General features: G+C 45.2%; 2 protein-coding genes across 2 annotated transcripts in view; one reads left to right on the top strand and one right to left on the bottom strand.

Annotated features, from left to right (window-relative positions):
* ccdc103 (coiled-coil domain containing 103) overlaps positions 1-26,172 on the top strand; it is a 234,428-nt gene that overhangs the window by 7,285 nt on the left and 200,971 nt on the right. The window lies entirely within an intron of this gene.
* The window catches only part of limd2 (LIM domain containing 2), a 181,398-nt gene continuing 164,860 nt past the window's right edge, over positions 9,635-26,172 (bottom strand). Inside the window, exons 3-5 of the mRNA XM_038779650.1 lie at positions 17,500-17,636; positions 14,960-15,109; positions 9,635-10,400 (exon numbers count right to left, since the gene is read on the bottom strand). Coding sequence (XP_038635578.1) covers positions 10,349-10,400; positions 14,960-15,109; positions 17,500-17,636 — 339 coding nt within the window. The 3' untranslated portion in view covers positions 9,635-10,348. The remainder of the gene's footprint in view (positions 10,401-14,959; positions 15,110-17,499; positions 17,637-26,172) is intronic.

Genomic DNA, 26,172 nt, shown 5'->3' with positions numbered 1-26,172 from the left:
CAAAGGCATGGGACTGCAAATCTATAGATATAAAAGCTGCTTTTTTGCAGGGGCATCAGCTCCAGAGAGACATTTTTCTCCAGCCTCCTAAATAAGCAGCTAACACAGAAGAGGTACTGTGGAAGTTGAACAAATGTGTATATGGATTAAATGATGCATCTAGAGTGTGGTACTTTTCGGTGAGGTCAGTCTTGTTAAAGTTAGGCTGTTGCCAGTTGAAAGCAGATCCTGCAATGTTTTACTGGCACTATAAAGGAAATCTTGCTGGCATCTTCATGATGCATGTCGATGATTTTTTGTGGGGTGGGACTAGTGATTTTGAAGCTATTGTAATTTCTGGTTTGAGGAAAGAATTAAGGGTTGGAAGTCAGGCTTCCGGTGCATTTAAATATATTGGTTTGGAAATCGGACAGACTCAGTTAGGGGCAACTTTACGTCAGCAATCTTACTTGGAAAGCATCAGTCCAATAGCAATTAGTCGTGGCCGGGTTTCACAAAAAGGCGCAATGGTTTCGAAGATAGAAAAATAGCAACTGCGAAGTTTAATTGGGCAACTGAACTGGTTAGGAAGACAGACTAGACCGGACGTGAGTTTTGATGTTTTAGAATTGAGTACAAAGGTGAATGATCCAAAGTGGAAGACATAATAAGAGCAAATAAAGTGTTGGCCAAACTAAAAATGCAGGAGTGTGTTTTGAAGTTCCCTGTTTTAGGTGATCCTAGGCATTTGAAACTCATAGTTTTAGTGATGCGTCCTATGCAAATTTATGTGATGGAGTTTCAAGCGCAGGAGGTTTTATAATTTTTCTTTTGGGGAACAATGGTAAATGTTGCCCTCTTGTGTGGGAAACAAAGAAAATAAGGAGAGTGATCAAAAGCACTTTGTCTGCTGAGACATTAAGCTTAGTGGAAGCGGTGGATATGGCCTTTTATATAAGTCAGATATTGACAGAAATTTTGGGATTAGTGGATTTTGGTAATATACCTATTGACTGTCACATTGACAATAAATCTCTGTGGGAAAATGTGCACTCTACAAAAAGTGTCAATGAAAAGAGGTTACGGATAGACATCGCAAGTTTAAAGCAGATGTTGGACAGAGGGGAAATAACAAAAATTAAATGGGTTGACAGTAGCTATCAACTGTCAGACTGTTTCACGAAAAGAGGGGCTAGTTCACAGAAACTTTTAGATATCGTGAATGAAGGGCGCCTGTTTCTGTGAATGTTTGTTTTTCTTCTACTTAAAAAAAAGGGGAATCAGGTGTGTGTTTTAGTTTCTTGAAATTTTAGTTTCTTGAAATTTTGTTTTTTTAACTAATTGTTTTTTTTTCTCCAAGGAAGGGGAGACTGTTAAGTAATGGGTTAAGAGACATTGCAATTAGTTGTCTCATTTATTAGAACATTAGAACAGTACAGCACAGAACAGGCCCTTCGGCCCTCGATGTTGTGCCGAGCAATGATCACCCTGCTCAAACCCACGTATCCACCCTATACCCGTAACCCAACAACCCCCCCTTAACCTTACTTTTTAGGACACTACGGGCAATTTAGCATGGCCAATCCACCTAACCCGCACATCTTTGGACTGTGGGAGGAAACCGGAGCACCCGGAGGAAACCCACGCACACACGGGGAGGACGTGCAGACTCCGCACAGACAGTGACCCAGCCGGGAATCGAACCTGGGACCCTGGAGCTGTGAAGCATTTATGCTAACCACCATGCTACCGTGCTGCCCCTGCCACTTATGTTAAGTGTTCAATGATTGTCTCATTTATGTTAAGTGTTCAGTGATTGACACTGATATGTAACGGGGCTTCAGGTGGACTCTGGAGCTTGTGATGATCTGTAGAGTTCTGTGCAGAGTGAATTTAAACCATTAAAGGTGTGTTGGTGAAAAAGGAGCTGATCTCTTGCCTCTTCATACCACAGCATCTAGTACATGTTTACACGGAGCAGGTTTACCAGGATGTTGCCTGTTCTGGAGGGTGTTAGCGGTGCTGTTAGCTGCTTTCATTGGAACGACGGAGGTTGAAGGGCCACCTGATAGAGGTCTACAAGATTATGAGAGGCATGGATAAAGTGGATGGACAGGCACTCTTCCCCAGGGTGGAGGAGTCAGTCGCTAGGGGGCATAGGTTTAAGGTCAATGGGGTAACGTTTAGAGGAGATGTACAGGGCAGGAATTTTACACAGAGGGTGGTGAGTGCCTGGAACACCTTGCCAGGGGAGGTTGTGGAAGCAGATACATTGACAGCTTTCAAAAGGCATCTCGACAAATACATGGATAGGAAGGGTATAGACGGATACGGCCCAAGGAAGTGCTGAGGGTTTTGGCCAAGAGTGGTATCATGACCGGTACAGGTTTGGAGGGCCAGAGGGCCTGTTCCTGTGCTGTATTGTTCTTTGTTCTTTAAATTGCCCCTTAATATGAGGAGAGAAAAAAAAATTGGGCACTTTAAATTAAAGAAAAGTTGTGAGGGGACTTGGCAGGGTAGATGTGGAGAGGATGATTCCTCCTGTCGGGAAATGTAGAACGAAAGATCACGGTTTAAAAATGATGGGTCAGCCTTTTAGTACTGAGATGGTGAAAAAGAATTCTATCAGAGGGTTGTGAGACTTTGGAATTATTTTCGTCAATAGGTGGTTGAGGCAGGGTCTCATATATTTTAGGCTGAAGTAGTTAGATTTTTGAGAAGCAAGGGAGTGACAGGTTGTCAGGTGTAAGCAGGAATGTGAAGTTGAGTATAAAATTAGAACCACCATGATCTTATTGAATACAGAGCAAGTTCAAGGGGCCGAGTGGCCTACTTGTTTGTATGTTCAAATATAACTATATCGCTTTTCGTTCACTGCCGGCGGCACGACCACACAGTGGCTAACACTGTTGCTTCACAGCGCCAGGGACCCGGGTTCGATTCCCGGATGGGGTCACTGTCTGTGCAGAGTCTGCACGTTCTCTCCATATCTGTGGGTTTCCTCCGGGTGCTATGCTTTCCTCCCACAAGTCCCGGAAGACATGCTTGTTCGGTGAATTAGACATTCTGAATTCTCCCTCAGTGTACCCGAACAGGCGCTGTAGTGTGGCAACTAGGGAATTTTCACAGTAACTCCATTGCAGTGTCAATGTAAGCCTACTTGTGACACTAATAAAAATTATTATTATAAGTCCTGGAACTATCTTCCTTACAGCACTGTGGTACACCTACACCATATGGTTTGCAGTGGTTCAATAAGGCATTTCCTCCCTGTGTCTGCTTGGGTTTCCTCCAGATGCTGTGGATTCCTCCTACAGTCAAAAGATGTGCAGGTTTGTTGAATTGTGTCATGTGAGAGTACCTTTAAGAAATGGGTGTTTTTTAATAGAATAACTGTAGTGGGTGTACCTTGAAGAATTTATTTCTGGAGTGATGTCAGAGTGTGGGTGGAGCTGGGCTGTCTGTCAGCTTTTAGTTTCACTTTGAGAAAAGCTAAGGTGTGTCTGTTTTTTTGGTTTCATTTCAGTGCGGGAACTGCAGTCAGCCACAGAATGTGTAATGTTGTTCTCTCTGCCATGTAAAGACTATCTCTTGATCATTTGGTGAATTCCGAGTTATAACTGTTCTCAGTAGTGAATTTAAACCTGATGTGCTTCTGTTAAAATGTTTTTAAAAAAGTTTTATGGCTGTTAAAATGAAAGTAAGCATTACTTAGTGTTGTATTCTTTGGGGGTTGTATTTGAATTAATGGTTGCTAAGATGTTCACTGTATGTTTTTAAAAAGTTAACGGGAGTTCATAGAATAAACATTGTTTTGCTTTTAAAAATACTTTTCCATTTCTGCTGTACCACGACTGTAGAGTGGGCCATGTGCTCCCCATACCACAATCTATTAAAAGTTGTGGGTCAGCTGAACTCCATGATACACTTTGGGGTTCTCTCAACCCTGGCTCATAACAAATGGCCATGCCAACATTTGCACCTTAGTGTACAAAGATGTGGAGGTTAGATGTGGTTACAGGCATAGGGCGGGGGAGTGGGCCTAAGTAGGATTCTCTTTCAGACTCAATGGGCTGAATGGTCTCCTGCACTGTTGGAATTCTGTGGTTCGTTAACTGTTTACAACACCTGACATTCTTAACATCTTCCCAAGGACTTTGGAGACTAACACTGTCAGTACATGTGCTTCTGCCATGTCTATAGCTTGCGCCTTCTTCCCAGTAAAACAACCTGAGCCCATCTTTAATCACAGAATCTACGACACGGAGACAGGGCCTTTGGCCCAAACTGGCCCATGCCAACCAAAAAGCCCATCTAAGCTAACCCCATTTGCCTGCATTTGGCCCATATCCCTCTAAACTAAACCGTTCCTATCCACATATCTGTCCAAATGCCTTTTAAATGTTGTCAATGTCCCTGCCACAACCATTTCCTCTGGCAGCTCATTCCACATACGTACCACTCTCTGTGTAAAAAAACTGATCCTCAGGTCCTTTTCCCTCTTGACTTTAACCTATGCCCTTTAGTTCTCGATTCCCCAACCCTGGGAAAAAGACTGAGTGCATTCACAATATCCATACCTCTCATGATCTTATACACCTCCATAAGGTCACCCCTCAGTCTCTACGCTCCAAAGTCCTAGTCTGTCCAATCTCTCCCTATAACTCAGTCCCTCGAGTTCTGGCAACATCCTGGTAAATCTCTTCTGCACTCTGTCCAGTTTAATAACATCTTTCCTTTAGCAAGGCGACCAAAACTCAACACCATTCTCCATGTGCAGTCTCACCAATGTCCTGTACAACTGCAACATAACTTCCCAACTTGAATGCTTAATGCCCTGACTGATGAAAGCCAGTATAGCAAAAGCCTTCTTCACTGCCTATCTACCTGTGACTCCACATTTAGAGAACCAAGCACTGAACTCCAAGATCCCCCTGTTCCATGATCCTCCCTAAGGTCCGACTAATCATTGGAAAGTCCTCCCTTGATTTGACTTTCCAAAATACAACACCTCACATTTATTTATATTGAACTCCACTTGCCATTTCTCTATCCATTCCCCTCTGATCAAGACCCTGCTGCAATTTTGATAACCTTCCTCACAGTCTACAATACCACCTATTTTAGTGTCATCTGCAAACTTACTGATCATGCCTTGTACATTCTCATCCAAATCTTTAAGCCACCCAGGTTTGTCATCAGCATAATGTATAACAGGTCACATGATCCTCTTCATCCCTCCATTTTAGCCTAAATTAAAACTCAGTCTCAAAACAAAGGCCGGGATTCTCCCTTCCGGTGACTAAGTCGCCATGCCAGTGGGAAAACCAGCGGCAACGACTCCGGCGTCAACGGGTGAGGAATTCTCACCTGTCTAGGGCCTAGGTAGACGGCAGAGGGGTTGGTGCCACTCCAGCCGGCGCCGAAGGGACTGTGCGAGTTCGCGCATGCGCGGAACTGGACGTGTGATTCCGTGCATGCGCAGACCGGCCGTCGCATTTTGGCGCATGTTCAGGGGTTTCTCTTCTCCGCGCCGGCCATGGCAAAGCACTACAGGGGCCAACGCAGAATGAAGAAGTGCCCCCACGGAACAGACCTGCCTGCAGATCAGTGGGCCCCGATCGCGGACCAGGCCACCGTGGAGGCCCCCCCAGGGTCGGATCCCCCCACGCGCCCCTGTGCCCTGCCCCCCCCCAAAGGACCGCCCACGCCGACTTTCCTGCCATGTGGGACCATACGTAACCCACGCCAGTAGGACTGGCCAAAAACGGCCGGCCGCTCGGTCCATTGGGGCCCAGTGAATTGCTGGGGCGCCGCTGCCAACGGCCTCAGACTGGTGTGGCAGGAATCCCACCTGAAAAATGGCGCCGGAGAGTACAGCAGCCAGCGGATGGGCGGGAGGTCGGAGAATCCCGCCCAACATGTATGCCTGGCTGACATATGTTGCTCACACCCTTATCACCTGTCAGAAGCTGTTGTCTCAGCAGCGCTGAGTTCTTAGCAAGACCTTTTCAGGATCGGAGTATGTGTGACTGAATCAAGTCAAGTCAAAAGTGTGTGACTCACCTGCACCCTGGGCGTCTGGCACTTTGACTCATAGGATTTTGTGTAGTCCCAGCAGTGGCCATCACCCCTGGTTTGTTGTTGGGAGCACACACCTGCCGGCCGGTAAGATTGGCTAATAGCTCTCTGATGCAGAACTTGAAAATGAATGAAATGAAAATTGCTTATTGTCACGAGTAGGCTTCAATGAAGTTACTGTGAAAAGTTCCCTAGTCGCCACATTCCGGCACCTTTTTGGGGAGGCTGGTACGGGAATTGAACCGTGCTGCTGGCCTGTCTTGGTAGCTTTAAAAGCCAGCGATTTAGCCCAGTGTGCTAAACCAGCCCCTCCCCACTTCCTCCCCAGATAGGAACTTGTAGGACCATCTCAAGCCTGTCAGTACTTCACAAAGTGTTAAATGACTGCAGGACAGCCATTAAGAGAGGAGACATATTTCCCCTGACCTTTTCAGTGGCGAACGTGAAAAATGCTACCCTTTGCATTCTTCTTCTTGAGCACTCCATCCAAAACAGTTCTGACCCACAGCATCACAACCTCCAGCACAGGCTGGGCAAAGAGAAAAGCCCAAATCCATCCCACCCCACAGGATTGAATCCCTTGCTGTATGCACCCATCTGTTCCATTCTGGTTATCCAGCCAACTAAGCCAACTGGTCTCCCAGTTGCTGTGGCAACGTACACTTTTACATGCATGTTATAGCTTGGGCTATGACTAAAGATGGTAGAGGCCAATCAATCACCTTGAGTGCAGGCTGCCAGCTTCTCACCAGCATGCCACTCTGTGGCAGGATGAAAGTAGATATCTATAGAATGGGCTGGAAAGATCAGGTGGGGCCTGAAAAGTAGAAAAGGTCCTCCATTTCCTGTTACTGTAAACTTACCAATCCTGTGATAATTGAGGTAGGCAGCATCAACAGTCTTGGCTTTGTACCTGCAACCTCTGGGTGGTGAAAAAGACCCTGTCACCGAATCTTTTAGATGCTGTTACACTGGAGGACACACCTGCCTCCAGACAGGTGCCGATTAGAAGAACTTCTGTCAGCTTCATCCCATTGATCAAACAATTCCAAGTACTTTGAATCAAAGGTATTACTCGTGAATAGGCTGATTGTTAGGAATTAAATTTCCTTGAGAATTGAAACTTGAGGGGCAATCTGAGCGAGGTGTTTAAAATATTAAAAGTATTTGGTAAGGTAGATACAAAATATTACTTCCTCCATTGGGGCAATGAAGAACAAGAGGGTATAATCTTAAAATAAGAGTTAGACGCTTTTTCACAGAAAGGGTAGCAAAAATCTGGAACTTTCTTCCTTAAAAGACTGTGGCTGGGTTGATTGAAGCCTCATAGACGAGTCCAATAGATTTTGTTCGGCAAAGCGAGAGCTCAGGAGAATAAATGGAGTAGGCAGATCATCAATTATCTAATTGAATGAATAGGCTCTGTACTAATATAGAGCCCAGCGTGTTTCACAAGCTGAGCTGCTGATGTGAAATATACAAGTGGCGGGTCAGCCCCTGGTGGTGACTTCCTGCAACTCGATTCTAAAACCCAACCGTTAATCAGAAAAGACAGTACATATTGTGCAATCATTTTTTTGGACATTAACATTCAGTCGAATGGAACCAAAGAAACCAAGACAGATATAGGGGCTGATGGAGCTACAGCCTCCCTCCTTTTTTTTTTAAGCATGTTGTACACAGAGTTACACAATGGATATTTTAATGTCAAAAACTTTAACATTTGTAAAGCAGAGGTGTAATCACAGATTCAAAAGCAGCACTTTTAACAGTCGTGATCAGATATACAAACAGTAAAAAAGGTACAAACATACAATATTTATAAGGCCTGTGCATCAAGGGATCGCTGCTGCGTAACAATAAGTTGTAAATGCAGTAACCAGACAGTGTCAGCTCTCTGCAGGAACACTCTGGGAATGGTTTGTGGGATGGAGAGTGAGTAATGCGCCAGTGAATTGTTTTACAACATGTACTTTTGCATCAAGTTTGAACAACACAATTTCAGGTAGGGCAGCTGTGTCTTTCGTACTGTGTCAACAGTATGTAGCCAGCATGCAAAGTGAGATATGGTCACACTCTGAACTGCACAACCTCCCTTCACATTTACAAAAGCAAAGTACTCCAGAGGCTGAAAATCTAAAATTACAAAAATCAAAATGCTGCTGTATTACTCCTTTCACACCAATGTGTGCAACTTGTATTGACAACCCACACTCGTGTCTCCAAGGATAGCAGTAAATGCATGCAGTATGTAATGGTCCATTAACACTTGATGTATCCTGAGTGTGGTGCTATGTCTTTTCGTCCGACGTCATTTCGTCCAACGACACTTCGTCCACGTCTTTTGGTCCAACGTCTTTTTGTCCGCCCGTCTTTTGGTCCAACGTCACTTCGTCCAATTATCCAATTACAAATTAACTCCGTATAAAACCATTCAATTGATAAAATGCAAGTACAATACAGCAAGTGAATTTAGTTGCTAAAATGCAAGTAATTGATAAAATGCAAGTAAAATGCAAGTTGAAAAATGCAGTTTAAAAATCTGAAATTGCAGTTAAAAAATCTAAAAGTTTACTAATAATTTTTTTGTCTAAGACTTTTTGTAACTTGACTTTTTGTAACTTGTACCACTCCACTCCACTCCACTATTTGATAGACGATGAAGAAATACCTGCTGAATTCATCGTTTACTTTGACTTGACTTACATAGGCATTGTGAGAGGACGTGGTGCCAGACGAAGGAGTGAAACACCTACATTCCCGACAGCTGTATGGAATGTTAATCAGCGTGTTCTACAAGATCTACCGAGAACAAATAATGCTGCTGAGGGGTTTCATTCTGCCATAAAGCGTTCGGCGGGTGGAGCTCATTTGAATATCTGGAGGTTAATCAAAACTCTGAAGGAAGAGGAAGGGTTCATAATAGGCAAAAAGGCTCAAATTCTTCGGGGAGATCAGTCGACTTCATGTACGCGATATAAGAAAATAACTGAACGCCTCAAAAGATTGGCCGTTGAATATGATTCTACAACAAAAATTGATTTCTTGAGGAATGTTGCTTACAATTTACATCAATTTTAAGTAATTTCGGGAATTTGAAGTAATTAGTAAACTTTTAGATTTTTTAACTGCATTTTTAGATTTTAAAACTGCATTTTTCAACTTGCATTTTACTTGCATTTTATCAATTACTTGCATTTTAGCAACTAAATTCACTTGCTGTATTGTACTTGCATTTTATCAATTAAATGGTTTTATACGGAGTTAATTTGTAATTGGATAATTGGACGAAGTGACGTTGGACCAAAAGACGGGCGGACAAAAAGACGTTGGACCAAAAGACGTGGACAAAGTGTCGTTGGACGAAGTGACGTCGGACGAAAAGACGCGACACGCCTGAGTGTATTGAGGTTTTCACATTTTATATGTATAATGTGGGATTATTTCCTAAATGTATCATAGAAAATGCATCATTCATTGTTGTTTGATTGCTGTGTACTGGGGAAATAGACTCGTTTCTATCTGACCATGAGTGAAACAAGTGAGATCAATAAGTAGTTAAAATTTATTTTCCTTTTGTTCCTTACTCCCCTCCTGAAGGAGTCAACCCATGCAATTCTGGGGGTGTTAAAGCCTTCAGTGGGACTTTCTTCGATGCAGGTGTTTTGGTCCCCATATCAAGTCCCATCCCATCCTTGTCCAATGTCCACATCTAGCTGCACTCAGCAGATATTGATCACCGATCAGGTTTTCGCCATCAACCTGGCAACTCTGAGGACCAGTTGCTACAATGGCACCCATCAATGCTCAGGGATTATTACTCTGTCTATTTCTTAGCAATACTTTCACAGTGTGTGTTAAACAATGCCCAGTCTATCCTTGATGTGCTGTATCAGAGCTGTCCAATGTGTGGTTATTGTATTTAATGATATTTCATTAGGACTTATTATTAATTCCAATACTGATTAGATCCAGTAGAATTCTGTACCAGGGAGTCATAGCCCCATATCTCTCAGTAAGATGATTACAAGTGTCTAAGGGAAAAGATCCGTCAAATATTAAATGCATGCAACCATTACAAAACAGCACTTGAAATGTTTCACTTTGGGAAGACATCATACATCATCAGGTCCTGAAATGCTGATCACAGATTTACGCATGCAGTATAGATTTTTCTCAAAATTACATCACATTTTAAAAATCCCAGTTTCCAGGTTGCATTAATCTTGATCTGTGAGAGCTTGACATAACTTTTCATGTTGGTGACTGCAACTTGTGTTTAAAATGATTAAGGGGTTTGTGGGGTAGATACAAAGAAACTATGTGCTCTGGTGGAGAATCTGGAACAAGAAGATATAATCCTAAAATTAGAGCTTGATCCTTTAGACATGAAATAAGGACGAATTTCTTCAAACAAAGGGTCATGGAATTCATTCAAAAGGCTGGATTCTGGGGCCATTGAGATTTTCAAAATCGAGATCGATAAACTTACACTACTTAAGAATATTATGTGATATGGTGAAAAGAACAGATACATTGAAATAGAGATAGAGATCAACCATGATGTGATTGAATGGCTTAAAGAGCTCCTTTTCCTATTGTCAGGGACCTGGGTTCAATTCTGGCCTTGGTGACGGTGTGGAGTTTAAACGTTCTCCCTGTGTCTGAGAGAGTTTTTTTCGGGTGCTCCGGTTTCCTTCCACACACTAAATATGTGCAGGTTTGGTGGATTGCCCACACTAAATTGTGCTTAGTGTCCAGGGATATGCAGGTTAGGTTAAGGGGATTGGATGGGGAGTGGGCCTAGGTAGGGTGCTCTATCAGAGGGTCGATGCAGACTCGATTTGCCAAATGGCCTCATTCTGCACTGTAGTGATTCTATGATATGGTGGGGAAGGTGTAATACGGCTACCAATTCCATTGGCTAATCCTGGTATGAAAGTTCTGTCTCAGGCTGCAGTTCTAAGAGTACATTCATATAAATGTGAAGTGGTTTTGGATGCACACCAATTAAAAAGTTGAAACGTAACTGACAAGCCAGGTTCCAACTGGAGTTCCCAACAGATTAAAATCTACAAACTTCAGAATATATTGTCAGTGAAACTCCTGATCATGAATTTAAGAATTATTATTATTTTCTTTATATGAACTTGATCTTGCACTTGAATTAAAGTTAGGACTCCTCCAATTCATATTCATACTCATCTTTCTTATTCATGATGTGTCCTAATTTAATCCCTCCCCCGCCATTTTAATGACATGGCCGTTACTGGCAAGGCTAATGTTTATTGCCTGTCCCTGGCTGGCCTCCCAGTTGGGCACACACAAATACATGCAAAGCCAAATAGGGAAGAAAATATTCAGAGGTAGAGGTAAGTTTATGATCTTGATGGCATCGCAGGACAGCCTGTTGATTGGGCAAATGTAAGAGGGTTGGGTTGTGGGCAGGTGGAGTGATGCTGCGTGGGCAATATGCTTATCCCTCCAAAGTAGAAATGTAAGTTTAAGAACTTGACCAGCTAACAGGAAAGCAGGTTCCACCAATTTTGATGGGAATGTATGAGTATGGATGCATTTAAATGGGGGTGGGTGGGTGTACACAGTTCTTTAACAATTGTGATTAAGCTTTACGTAACTGCTCCCTGATTGAAATAGACAGAAATGGATAGTGAAAATTAATTTGATTGGCAACCCGAGTTCCACACGAGCAGGAGGGAGGCATCGTGAAATGAGGCAAGTTAATAGCTCATTGTGGGCATGGAATCCACTGTGGTCCTCACGAGGGTGGTTTAAAAATATACATTCTGTAGGATTTCAGACAATGAGGCTGACTCCAGATGGGATAATGCACAAAAGACAGTGAAAGAAAATGCCCCCCCCCCCATCCCTCTTCTGGTGGCCTTTGTATGATTTTGTACCTTTACCTATCCAGCCAGCACCCTGTAGCTCCAAGTAATCAGTTTGTGTCTATCAAACGCGGGACAGCCTGGGCACACTTGCACCTCATGTATCCAGGCATTTAAATCTCAATGGCATTCCAGGGCAGATTGTGGCCAGTGAAAGTGTAAGTCACTTCAGCTACTTCTGACTTTCTGTCTTTACAGGGCAGCAGGGAGCTGGGTGTATGTTGTCTGTCTGCTCATTCAGCTGGGAGTAAAGGAGAAAGGACAATGAGATGGGATGATAATTTTGCTGAATACAGGAAGCAAACCAAAGGCACCTGTTAATCACTGTTACGCCAGTCCAGGTCTCCTGCCCCTGGTCACTGCACTTGTTAGTACAGAGTAATCTTTATTCTTGATCAGAGAGAGTGATTGATACAGTTTTGTTTTGAGTGGAATGCTGGGCTGGAGCAGTATATCAATAGTTTACAAAAGGCTGCTGAATCTTTAAACGAAACCCGGAAACGATCTGTGACTGATGAACCATAATATAAAATGCATAGGTACACGCATATTAAACATTCAAGTACCAAAATATTATTCTTAACATTTAACCCATTACTGAGGCACAGTTTCAATTGAAAAAAAATTGGATTCCATCTGCTGGACCTGGGCCTGAGAGCACTCCTGAAATTCAGTGATATCACAATGCGACAATAAACACACTGAATTCCACGCAATTAAATCACATGCAAGTTTTCCAGAAATTAAGCCAGTATCTAGAGGAAAAAACAGAGCCATCAAGAAATTTAAACAGTTACAGTGGAAATGGAGGCGGGGGGGGGGGGGGGGGGGGGGGGGGGGGGTCAGTGACCTCACTGGGGAGGGGGCTCTTTGACCTTAATGGGTAAATGGGGTCACTGACCTCCTCAATGGGGGAGGGGGAGTTACTGATCTCATTGGGGAGGTCACTGACCACCTCAACTGGGGCTGAGGGGTCACTGACTTCCTCAATGTGGGAGGAGAGCGTGACTGACCACCTTGATGAGGCGAGTGAGGTCACTGACCTCAATGAGGGGATCACCGATTTTCTCAATGGGAGGGGGGGTCACTGACCTCCTTAATGGGGGAGGGGTCATTGACCTTAATGGGGAAGGGTGGGTAACTGATGTCAATGGGAGAGAGGGAGTCACTGACCACCTCAACTGGGGGGTGGGGGGTTTACTGCTTTCCTCAATGGGGAGGGGGGATCACTGACTTCCTCAATGGGGGAGGGGGGAGTCATTGACTACCTCAATGGGGGAGGTTCACTGATCTCAATGGGGTAGGGGTCACTGACCTCCTCAATGGAAGATGGGGGTCACTGACCTCAATAGGGGAGGGGGTTCACTGACCTCCGTAATGGGGAGGGGAGTTTGCTGACCTCCAAGGGGGGGGGTTAATTGACCTCGATGGGAGACAGCGTGTTTACTGAGCCCACTGGGAGAGAGTGGTCATTGGTCTCAATGGGGGAGGGGACGTGCCCTTTTCCAGGGAGCAGCACCAAACTCCATGTGGAGGAAGCAGCATTGCCCTCCTCCTTCTGGGAAGTGGTCTGTACTGACCTCCTAACTGTTTTCTGGTGGATGTTGGAGAGGTACTGGTCTCTGTAGCAAGGAGATCTCTGCTCTCTGTAGTTGTAGCAATGATGTACATGCTCTCTCTGACTTGTAAGCATATATGTAACAGTGTGGGTGTGTAAATGTCAGACATTTCGAACCAATGTCTAGTTATCTGATTAAAATATATGACCATTCTGGTGGAGTGAAGGGTTTGTGGTAGCACTTTGCAACTGCTTTCAGACCTGGTCTGTTTTGAGAAAAAACTGGGCAAAAGGATTTAAATGTGAACACAGTCGTGTTGGGAGCACTACCCTCTCGATTGTGAGGAAAGTTTACAGTGTAGCAAGTTGTGCAAGTGGCGCACCATGATTGCCATGGTTCTTACTGAAACCTGTAATTACTAAAAGATAAATCTGTCACAGTGGACTAATAGGTGGCATTGTGTCTTCACATTCCTTTTGTGTAAAGCTCAGTTACGGTATCCGGCACAACCACTTCACTGTGGCAAAGCCACCCTGTTTTAAGAAGATATATATTATTGAGAGTATATTGTGCAATTGCAAACTGTTCCCACTAGGTGGGCTATCAATCCAAAGATATAGCAATGTGCAGAAGGAAGAATTGCTGTGGTTACTGTGTACAACACAAGTTATGTGGCCATGTATTATTCATGGTCTCAGGTAATCTGGCCCATGAAGCCCAGGCAACACCATTCTACTTTCTTTTTTGTTTCTTAGTTCCAGTTTGATTTGTGTGGCGTGACGGTTTGCAGCGGGCTGTTCTTAGCACTGGTTTTTTTCTTTTTTAAAATAAATTTAGAGTACCCAATTAATTTTTTTCCAATTAAGGGGCAATTTAGCATGTTCAATCCACCTACCCTGCACATCTTTGGGTTGTGGGGGCGAAACCCACGCAAACACAGGGAGAATGTGCAAGCTCCACAGTGACCCAGAGCCGGGATTGAACCTGAGACCTCGGCGCCGTGAGACTGCAGTGCTACTACTGCGCCACCGTGCTGCCCTTGTTCTTAGCACTGTTGCCCCATTGGTGGATGAATCCTAAATCAGAATGGTGAGGTGTGTTAGTACCAGAGATTAACGCTTGGGAGCAATATTTGAAGTCCAGTCACCAAGGTAATCTCTGGTTGCTATTTGTAACACTTTGTGTGTATACGATTTGTCTTGGAAATTCTGACCAGAGAAGATCTGAATGACCTTTTTATGATGTGGCTGCACACAGTGACAACAGCAATCCTTCCCCCATGTTAGCAATGGCCCCTAAATTACACACTATTTAAAGCTGATCGAGGAATTGCAGCTGCTGTGTCCCAAGGTAAAGAGAGACACGGTGTCAGTGCTTCACGCTTTGCTCGCTGTTAACCAGCTGCTCCTTCCTCAACAATGGCATCGTGCTTACTTGGAGTCACTCTCTGCCGCCTTCTGCTGCCACAGTTCCTTGTGCTGTTTGCGACCGAAGCCCTCATCATAATTCCCTTTGCTCTTGAACAATTGTTGGAAGTGAGGCTTGCAGTAAAACTCACCCTGGAGTGCTGCGTAGCTTCCCAAACTGAGGGGACAAAGGGATACAAGATACTATATAAATCAAAGACTTTGGTCATCACGCAGGGATAAATAGTGTATTAAATAATCAAAGTAGAGTGCTACCCATTCTGTTTTATCTCACTCATGACTAGAATTTTCAGTACCAAGAAATGTGTGGAGGTCAGACTGCATATTGCGACTTGGCAGCAGCAATATTAATCAGGTTCAAGAGCATGAACCATCTCTACTGTCTGGAAGTTGCTGCAGGCCATTTTATCCTGTGAGTGTTTCTGTTCATGGAGCAAAGAGAGGAATTTGATGCAGTAAATATATTTTTTAAATTCGTCCTTGGGATATGGGCGTCTTTGGCCGCACCTATATTTGTCGCCCATCTCTAATTGCCCTTGAACAGAGTGGCTTGCTAGGCCATTTCAGAGGGAGGCAGCTAAGAGTCAACCACATCGCTGTGTGGGTCTGGAGTCACATGTAGGCCAGGCTGGGTAGGGACAACAGAATTTCTTCCCTGAAGGACATTAGTGAACCAGGTGGGTTTTCACAACAATCGGCAATGCTTTCATAGTCATCATTAGACTTAATTCCAGATTTCTGTTATTGAATTCAAATTTCAGACCTGCCATGGCGGGTTTTGAATCCGGGACCTTGATCTCTGGATTACTAGTCTAGTGACAATACCACTACACCACCACCTATGGCATCAATCACAGTTATTTCCAGGATGATGGTTCTCAATGAGTTTTCAACCCATCTTGCTCATAACTGTCGTTACGGACCAATGTTTGTCTACTCTCCTTGTCCTCCACTGGCCAATGGAGATTGGGACAGGCATTACACATCCTTCCAAAAGTTGTACAATGTACATTCTAGATTACACACACCCTCACCATGGTTATGAGTCTCCATAGCAAGCAGTCAAGGAATCTACATCCAACTGTCGTGTTTCTGTTTGGCTGACATGGGAGTACACACGTACCCTCGGGAGACACATACCATCGAACTAAATTCAGATAATGTTCAGGCCGTAGACAGCCCAGGGTTGCAGGTCACTGCTGAAGGTAGCCAGCTAACAGAATGGAGGGAAAGCCATGGACAAGAGTTGGAACTACTCCCTCTTGCCAGTTACAAAAGAGCTCTGACTTAGGTCTGACAATGACTGGCGTGTCCCTGCTTTCAGGCAGGGATAGGAATGGAATGAGGAGAGGGAAATAATTAAGATTACTCAAACAGCAAGCATGCTAAGGATAAGACAGGCTAAACTACATGTGTTTCAAATGTCTTAGGTTTCATAGAATCCCTACAGTGCTCAAGGAAACCATTGGCCCATCGAGTCTACATCGACCCTCTGAAAGATTACCCTACCTAAGCCCACGCCCTCACCCTAACCCTGTAGCCCCGCCTAACCTTTAGACACAAAGGGGCAATTTAAAAAAAATGTAGAGTATCCAATTCATTTTTCCCAATTAAGGGGCAATTTAGTGTGGCCAATACACCTAGCCTGCACATCTTTGGGTTGTGGGGGCAAAACCCATGCAAACACGGGGAGAATGTGCAAACTCCACACGGACAGTGACCCAGAGCCGGGATCGAACCTGAGACCTCGGCGCCATGAGGCAGCAGGGCTAATTCACTGCGCCATCGTGCTGCCCCACGAAGGGTCAATTTTAACCATGGCCAATCCACCTAACCTGCACATCTTTGGACTGTGGGAGGAAACTGGAGCACCCGGAGGAAACCCACGCAGTCACAGGGAGAACGTGCAAACTCTACACAGTCACCCAAGGGTGGAATTGAAACCGGGTTCCTGGCACTGTTAGGCAGCAGTGCTAACCACTAAATTTGAAAATTGTAAGTATTTATTAATTTGGATATCATTCATTACCTTTTCCACCTTAAACATTGCCAGATCATTAATTCACAAATCATTTTTCATCACATCATTAATAATCTGCAAGCACCCTGTAACCTGTTAACGTAGGTCATTGCTGGGCCCAGTAGCTACCGGGAACAGAGCCTGTGACTACTTCTTATGTTAGCTTTGCTCCAACTTTTTTCTATTTCTATCCTGAAGTCATTCAGTTTTGCTGATAATAGTTCCATGAATGCAGGTACCTCACTCAAATGGTCAAAATTCAATTGTGCAATTAGACAGAGAAGCTATTTGATTATGACAGGCACCCAAATCCCCAGCACATTCATCAGGAATCGGTGAATAGTAATTAGCATTCCCAGTGGCTGACATTCCCCTCCACACCTCTTGGATGATGAGGCTAATTATAATTTATTTAACTCAGCAGAGACCTAGGGTCTGAATAGTTCAGCTGCTCACTGATGTAAACATCTGAGCGGTCAGAGGAGCTGAACGGCAGAGTTTAATGAGAATTTGGGTTTGTATCTTACCTCAGTTTAGCTTTGCAATGTTTGCAACAAAAACAGGTGGTGTGGAAAACCAACTTATCAGCAACCAATCGTTCCATTGGGTACACTGTCTTATCGCAAGAAGCACAGAGCTCCTTCGACACAGTTCGCAGAAAAGCCTGGAATGTAAAAGAGCCTGTCAGTCAGAAGACTTTGTGGAAAGTGAAACTCAATGGCAAATTCCCACAGAAAAAGTAACAGGTGATCGACTGAGAAATCCTCAGTTCCCTCCATTGAGTGTTGGAATAGCAAGGGTGCATTTGCGATGTGATGATGGTGAATCTACACTGAGGGAGCTAAACGTGGAAAGCCTGACCATGAGATATATAAACATTCACTTTAGAGGTGGAATCCCTGGGCTGCAAACTCGGCGCTTCCAGAGATGGTCACCCATCAGTACCATTCTCAGAATCACTCTAATAAAGTGAGATTGCCGTTCAATCTCACTGCTGTGCATTTCTGTGCGATGGTAGCTAAAGAGGAGAATTCTAACTCACAGGACAAACCTATTGGCTGGAAATAAGCTGGGTTTCAGAAGCTTACCTTGCACTCTCCCTCAGTCCCTTACTGAAACATTGTAGCCAACAGCAATGAATCATAGAAACCCTACAGTGCCATTTGGCCCAACGAGTCTGCGCCGGCCTTCTGAAAGAGCACCATACTTAGGCCTTCTCGCCCACCTATTCCTGCAACCCCGAAACCCCATCCAAGCTTTGGACACTAAAGGGCAATTTAACATGGCCAATCCACCTAACCTGCACATCTTTGGACCGTGGGAGGAAACCCACGCAGACATGGGGAGAAAGTGCAAACCCCAAACAGGCAGTCACCCAAGGCCGAAATCGAACCAGGTGACTGGCGCTGTGAGGAAGCAGGCCTTAGCTGTTAAGATCACACTCCCTGAGAACCTCACCCCCATGGCTGCTGGGTAAGGAAGACTGGACTCCAATTGTCAGCTTCCAACAAAAGTGTGGATGGAGGAATTAAATTTACTCCATGAGGTAGAAGATACCCTCGGATGACTTCAATTTGTAACACAAAGCTACTCTCTGAACATAAGCTTAAATTCAGCTGTCCACCTCCATCTATCAGTATTTAGTTTAAGTATTTCACACTCGGGTGACATTCTGGGAGTGGAGTAAACGTTACTTACATCGAAGTGAAGAATCACCAAAGACAATTCTAAGAAAACTTAGGGCACGATTCTCCAGCCACGTTGTGCTCTCGCTTGAGTGCAATGCGGCCAGAGAATGTCGAGAAAGGCCTGCAGCGAGCCTCCCAACAGGCTCCGCGCTTTCTGGGATTCTCCGAAGTCCCGTGAGACGTCGGAGTCGGAACTCACCCCAAATGGGCGGGACCAAATGACGCTTGCTGAAGTAGGTTGTGAACCTTCTTACGACCTACCTGAGGAGGTCCACTGGCCTCCCCAGGGAGGCTGCAGTCAGACAGCGATCAACGCTAGTTCCTACAAATATGGACCAGGTGGAACGGCACCCTGAGGTCTCCCAGGCCACTGGAGACCCTAGGGTGATCAGGGTAAGCGAAGGGTGGCTCCCTGGCACTCCCCCTGGAATGTGGGTACCTTGGCACTGCCTAGATGGCACTTTGGCACTGCCACCCTGGTACTGCCAAGGTGACCAGATAGCACTGCGAAGCCAGCAGGAGCACTGTCAGGCTGGCAGTGTAAGGGTGCCTGACTGTTAGGGTGGCACTGCCAAGCACCAGGTGGTGAGGGGCACCATGCCCATGAAATGAGGGTGATGGGGGTTGTTTGAAGGGTGGGGAGTGCAGGGCAGGTAAGTAGGAGCCTCCGGGAGGTTGGGTGGGTGATGGGTGGGGGTCCTAGAAGGCAGGAGGTGCTGTAAGAGGACTTGGGGGGGGGGGGAGGGGGGTGGACCTAAGAGGGGGGACCCCCAGGGACCCCATAGCGGGATTTCCTCACTTGGGGGGTGTGGGGTAATGTTAATTGTGTGTGGCGGGGGTGACATTGCCCATGGGTAGGGGTGTGTGGGAGACTCACAAGCTCACTTAGAGATCGGGGCACTCTTTCAAAATGGCAGCCCAATCTCTGCATTCAGCTCCCCAGTGCTAAGAAAATATTTTAAGTGTGAGAAACTCCCCAGGGCCCCAAAAAGTGACTTGTGTCATTGAATAGCAGTTCAGAACTCACCGGCAGAGATGGCGGGAAACTCCCTGAAACGCCCACCACAAATTAACTTAGGAAATTTTGGGGAGAATCGTGCCCTTCATAAAGCATCATGAAGGAACAGGACACAGTCTCTCCACCCAGAAGAGGGCAGTCTTCCAGCATTCTTCCCTATCAGTGAGCTCAGGATCATATGTTGCATTTCACCTCATGAGGGCAGCATTGGTGTGAAGAGATTACGAGAATGGTACCAGCAATGAAGGATTTTAATTATGTCGAGAGATTGGAGGGTGGCACAGTGGTTAGCACTGCTGCATCAAGGCGCCGAGGACCCGGGTTTGATCCGGCCTTGGGTCACTGTCCGTGTGGAGTTTGCACATTCTCCCTGTGTCTGCGTGGGTCTCACCTCCACAACCCAAAAAGATGTGCAGGGTAGGTGGATTAGCCACACTAAATTACCCCTTAATTGGAAAAAAGTATTGGGTACTCTAACTTTATAAGAAAAAAATGTAGAGAGATTGGAGGAGCTGGCTGTGTTTGCCTTACAGCATAGAAGGTTATGAGTGAGATAAGATTGATTTTGATTCAAGTAAATAAAAAACTGTCCTCAGTGTTGGGTTAGTAATCAGAGGACACAAATTTAAGGTGATGGCGAAAGGACTTTTTCTTTTACACAGCAAGCTTCTGTGATTTGGAATGCACTATCTGAAAGGATTGGGCTGGCTGATTCAATAGTAACTTTCAAAGGAGCTTTGGATAAATACTTGAAGTGAAAATTAATGCTGGGCTATGGGGAAAGAGCAGGAGAATGAGACTAATTTGATAGTTCTATCATAAAGTCTGCACTGACATGATGGCTGAATGGCCTCTTTCTGTGCTGCATCATCCTATTATCCGGAGTACTTTGGCGTCACAATGATGCTGTAGGTGCACTGTAAAATGAAGGCTTAATCCAGGTTTAAGGCTGAGCAAAGTGAAAACTCCCTGGACAAGAATGTCTGAACTCCAGTATGCTTTTGTCAGATTGAATTCTGACCACTGATGTGCGCTTCACTAGTGTCAACATAAAGCTGGAAGTTCTGTGCACCAATCTAATCCTGTAGTGTAATCAGCCCATAGAATCATACCCTGGGAATATCCCTGGGGAAGTTTTTCTGAATAGTTGCTGTCACTGTGGCAGAAATCTTGTTTACACACTTTACCTCGAGTTTCCGACTATTTATTCACTAAAATTACAGTGGTTGATTGGGGGTTCCAGTAAAATGCCCAATGATAGATCATAACAGTACAGAAACTAGTCTGCACCGGTACGTTCCTCCACAGGAGTCTCTTTGCCTAATCCAACTCTCCCGCTCACCCCTTGAACATTCCCCATTGTCAAGCAACTATTTGATTCTATTTTAATAGCATGTGTTTCAGTAACAGCTTTTGGCTGAGAATTTTACATTCTATCCCCCCTCTATGTGAATAACTCTTGTCTAACCTTCCCTGTAACTTCCTTCTCATTATGACCATGCTGCCAAGTGGAAGGAACCACCTTGGTGTTTCTAGCTGTTCCACAAAAAAAACATTTTAGAAAACATTTTTTCTGGCTTTTTAATGCCGTCCCTTGGCTCCCTCTCTGCTGCTGATCCATGGGGACAAAGTTCAGATCTCAGCAGCCAGCACTCATCAGTGGGGTGATGCCACTGGGGTTTCCATGCAATGGAAAGCAGGCCTGTGTTTCCTAGTGTGCATGTATAGTATGTGCCACCTAATCCATGTCAGTGCGTGGAGTGGAAACTTGTTCCTTCCCTGGGTTGCCCTTCCGCTTTTACAGCTAGACACTTATAAGACAGCAACAGGTGGCAGCAGACTGCCTGCTCATTCTGATGTCCAAGGAAGGTGTGTGGTGTAGCCCTGGCCATAAGCTGACTGAGAAATATGATGGGTATTTGTAAAGGCAGCAGCAAAGTGAACTCACTAGCAAAACATGATGGTTAAAAACTTTAACTCTGTATCAGCATAAGCAACATAAACAGCAGAGGTCTGCAGTGAAAAACAGCATGTGCAGTCAGGGAGTGAGCATGGGAACTGATTGGACAATGGCTGTTGCTATGCTTTAGACAGACAGTGATTGAACACAGACCCATGTGTGTTGTGTTGCTGAGAAAAAATACGACCCCCAAGTAAGTCACGACTCTTTGAACATTTGTAATCAGAAAAGACATTGATTGATTAGCATTGTTCTGTGAGAACATGATGGAAGCATGAGATCAGTGCCAGCGAGATCGGTATAAGAAGGAAGAGACAAAGAGATTTAATCAGCGGAACCTTGAACAACATCGCAGAAGAATGAAGCCTCAAACCTGATCCTCACTTGTGCCTGGTCCAGTGTGATTGGGTTGTGACGTTCTCCATAAGTTCACTACTAAAAGTTAGATAAGTATTAACAGTTTAACTTATGCTTGTAAACGTGTAGTGGTAACAAAGGAATGTAGAATGAGTTTGTGTTTTTGATGTAGTGTGTGATAGAACCTCTCTTGTAGTGATAAGCATTGGGATCTTATATTGTGTTCAATAAAGACGTGATTTGATTTGTAGATAAAGTTGTTGTGTCTATCAATTGACCAGAGCAAGCATTCCAGTTAACAGTGGCTGAGAGGTTTGCACATTCCCCCCATGTCTGCGTGGGTTTCACCTTCACAACCCAAAGATGTGTAAGGTAGGTCGATTGGCCACGCTAAATTAACCCTTAATTGGAAAAAAAATAATTGGGTACTTCAAATTTAAAAAAAACAGTGGCTGAGAGAAATGAGGGGCATGTACAAGAAACAGTTCCTGCGGCTTAAAATGAGCACCACTGATGTTGATGTGATTTCATCATTCTAAGAGATGGACAGTAAAACTGCATCTTTGCCACTGGTTAACAAGACACAAGAGCCTTGGAACTGATTGCCCCCATTGCCCAAAATGAGAGTGGACAGTGTCAGCGGAGGGATTGTAAGTTTAATTTTTAAAAAAGACAGTTGGCTCAGAGTGTGCTGAGTATCTGCAACACAACACAATTAATCAGCCACTAACCACAAGAGACTGTTCAACAGGCTGGGTCGGTTATGTTATTAATGCAGCATGCAGAATTTTCCTTTGCTATATTGTCTCCCCTTCCTCATTTTTCCTGAAACATGCATCGACAATGGCTGAGATTGTCATTGAGTGGGCAGCATGTTCTGGGAATTGGCCAATGTCTCCTTGAGCCATCTACCAGCCTCGTGGTAATGAATGCCTGGTCTTCATCTCCTGACTGGCGCATGACATCTCCCGGGGATTATTTGCCGTTTCATTTTCCCTCCGGAATTTTCTGCATTGGCAAAGTCGCCCTGACCTTTTAGTAAGGATGTCATGACTAACTGAAATATTGGATTCCCATTTACTCTCCAGCAACATTGGCCTGCAGTTTCTGTGCCCATGTAGAGAGGTAAACTGATCAATTTCCTTAAGGCTTGGAAGCTGGATCCCTCCCTGGCTTGCATTCCTTCATCAAATCACTGAGTGTCTTTAAGACAGAGATAGATAGGTTTTTGATCAATAAGGGGATCAGGGGTTATGGGGAGAAGGCAGGAGAATGGGGATGAGAAAAATATCAGCCATGATTGAATGGCGGAACAAACTCGATGGGCCGAGTGGCCTAATTCTGCTCCTATGTCTTATGGTCTATCACATGTACAGCATTCACCTTCTAATTCTCACCGATCAGTAGACAAGCTGAAGCTCCAGACCATAAGGAGATGCAGGAAGAATATCGTTTGATAGGAATCAAAGGGCTAATCCACAACAAAGTTAACACCAAATTGGAAGGGTACCTTTCTGAACTGAACAGGGCAGATATTTTCATCTTCTCACCCAGGAATGAAACTGACACTACGGAGCTAGCACGAGTAATGGCATGAAATTTCACTCAGTCAAATGTTTTGATTGCATAAAATTTCCACGACTTTTAATTAATAGTTTGCAGATTGCATTTCATGCCTGCCCTGCAAACTGAAGACTCCGGATTTGCTATTCATAACTGGGGAGAACTCAAGAATTAGAGACAAGGGTAGACCAGATGCCCCTTGAGCCTGTTCTGCATTCAATACATGTATGGATGATTGCTCGCCCCAACTACACTTTCTTACTCGCTCCCTTACTGCTCTGAGAAACCAAAAATCTGAAATATGCTCAACATTTCTCAACATGCTCAGCATCTGCAGGGGCAGCACGGTGTCACAATGGATTGCACTGGGACTGCGCGCTGAGGACCTGGGTTCGAATCCCGGCCCTGGGTCACTGTCCGTGTTGTGTTTCCACATTCTCCCCGAGTCTGCGTGGGTTTCACCCCCACAACCCAAAGATGTGCAGGTTAGGTGGTTTGGCCATGCTAAATTGCCCCTAAGTTTAAAAAAAACATTAAGAGCATCCACAATCCTCCTGGGTGAAAATTCCAAAGATTCATCATCCGCTGAATAAATGCTCCCTATCTCAGTCCTGAAAGATCAACCCCCATGTTCAAATTCCGCAGCCAGGGCAAACAGTCTCTCAGTGCCAATCCTGTTAACCCCTTCAGAATCATTTATGTTTCAATGAGATCATCTGAGCGTATAGGCTTAATTTACACTGATTCTCATTAGAATGATTCCTGGGATAAGGATCCTGATCATACTATGATTTTCTAGATGTATTCCTCAAGACTTCCTTAATCATCTACCTAACCTGTACATCTTTGGACTGTGCTAGGAAACTGGAAACACATGCAGGCACGTGGAGAATGTATAAACTGCACAGTCACCCACGACGACTGGTGTCAGCCTAACTGGCCTGCAGGTCCCCGTTTTCTCTCACCCTCCTTTCATGAATAGTAAGGCTACATTTTCTAATCTCCAATTTGCCGGGATCATTCTAGAATCTAGGGAATTTTGGGTGGCGTAGTGGTTAGGAGTTCTGCCTCACAACTCCAGTGGCGGAGTTCAATTATGATCTTGGGTGAGTATGCGGTCTTTGTTCGTTCTCCCCGTGTCTGCATGGATTTCCTCTGGGTGCTCCAGTTTGCTCCCACAGTCGAAAGAGATGTATGTTAGGTGGATTAGCCATGATCAATTTGTGGGGTTACGGGGATAGGGAGGGAATATGGGCCCAGATAGGGTACTCTTTTGAAGGGTTGGTACCAATTCAATGGGCCAAATGGCCTTCTGCACTGTACGGATTCTATGAAAAATCATAGTCAATGCATCAGCTCTCTCTGCAGCTAACTCTTTTAGAACCTGTGATATAGGCCATCAGGTCCTGGGGATTTATTGGAATTTTGCTTCCTTAATTGTCTCCAAGACTTTTTCGCTTCTGATATCAATTACCTTAATTTCCTTATTAGCTCCTTGGTTACCCTTGATTTCTGACATATGGGCCGGGATTCTTCAAAAGGGCGTAAACACCTCTTGGCCCAGCGATTCTGTGGCCCACAGGGGCCCAGCTCGGTGCTGGAGTGCTCCATGCAGCTCCGGCTGCCGATACATGACTCTGCACTGCCAGCCGTGGGACAGCGCATGTGCACGACGGTAGGCTGCGTTGCAACATGGTGGACCCACACAGCGGGCTGGCCCCAAAGAAATAGGATCCCCCAGACCGCGCATGCTTGCCGATCGGTGGCCCCCGATCGTGACCGTCCTGGGGGCCCACCACCCGGTGACGGATCCCCCTGCCCCCCACCAGGGCGGCCACCGCAGCCACGACTCCAAGTGCCTGCTGGGTGGAACCATGTTAGAACCACACCGGCAGGCACTCGGCCAATTGCCGGTGTAGAATTGCAGCGGGATCTTTCATCGCGCCTGACCAGCACCTCATCGACTGCGCGCGCAACTGGTGCCGATTCTTCCGTTGGCGGAGGTTCGCGTCACGGTGTCGGACCGGCATCGCGGGCCGTCTCGGCATGAACGCCAATTCTCTGAGCCCACACCGGCTCGGAGAATCCCAGCCATTTTTCTTCAGTGAAGACATACACAAAATACTTGCTCAACGTCTCTGCTTTTCCATCATTTCCATGATAATTCCTCATGTTTTTGCCTCTAAGGGAACAATGTTATTTTTGCTACTTTCCTATCACTTCATGGTGGATTCCCATACCTGCAGGACTCGCAATAATACTCTCCTGTCTCAGACCACTGATCAACCCTAAGGGCAAAATTTTCCAGCCTCTCCTGCCAGTGAGATTTTCTATTCCCACCGAAGTCAATGGACTTTGCCCTGATATAGTAGTATACTCTGCCCTAACATCTACATAGGCACTGTCCCCTGAAACAAATTCTCCAGGTAACTGTTTCCCCTCCGTGATGCCTCACAATGTTTGAAACTCAGACTCCAGTTCAACTACTCTGATCCAAAGTTGCCCCAGGAGGGGGTGAGCAGTGGACAGGGTCCCCAGGAGGGGAAGGGCAGTGGGCAGTGTGCCTGGATGTGTTTGAACAGTGGGCAGGGTTCGTGGGTGGATGGCAGTGGTG

This window comes from Scyliorhinus canicula, chromosome 19 (assembly GCF_902713615.1).
Source record: "Scyliorhinus canicula chromosome 19, sScyCan1.1, whole genome shotgun sequence".
In the NCBI taxonomy this organism is placed as follows: Eukaryota; Metazoa; Chordata; class Chondrichthyes; order Carcharhiniformes; family Scyliorhinidae; genus Scyliorhinus; species Scyliorhinus canicula.
Note: the sequence above shows the minus strand (reverse complement) of the source record. Positions and strands in the feature narration are given on the sequence as shown.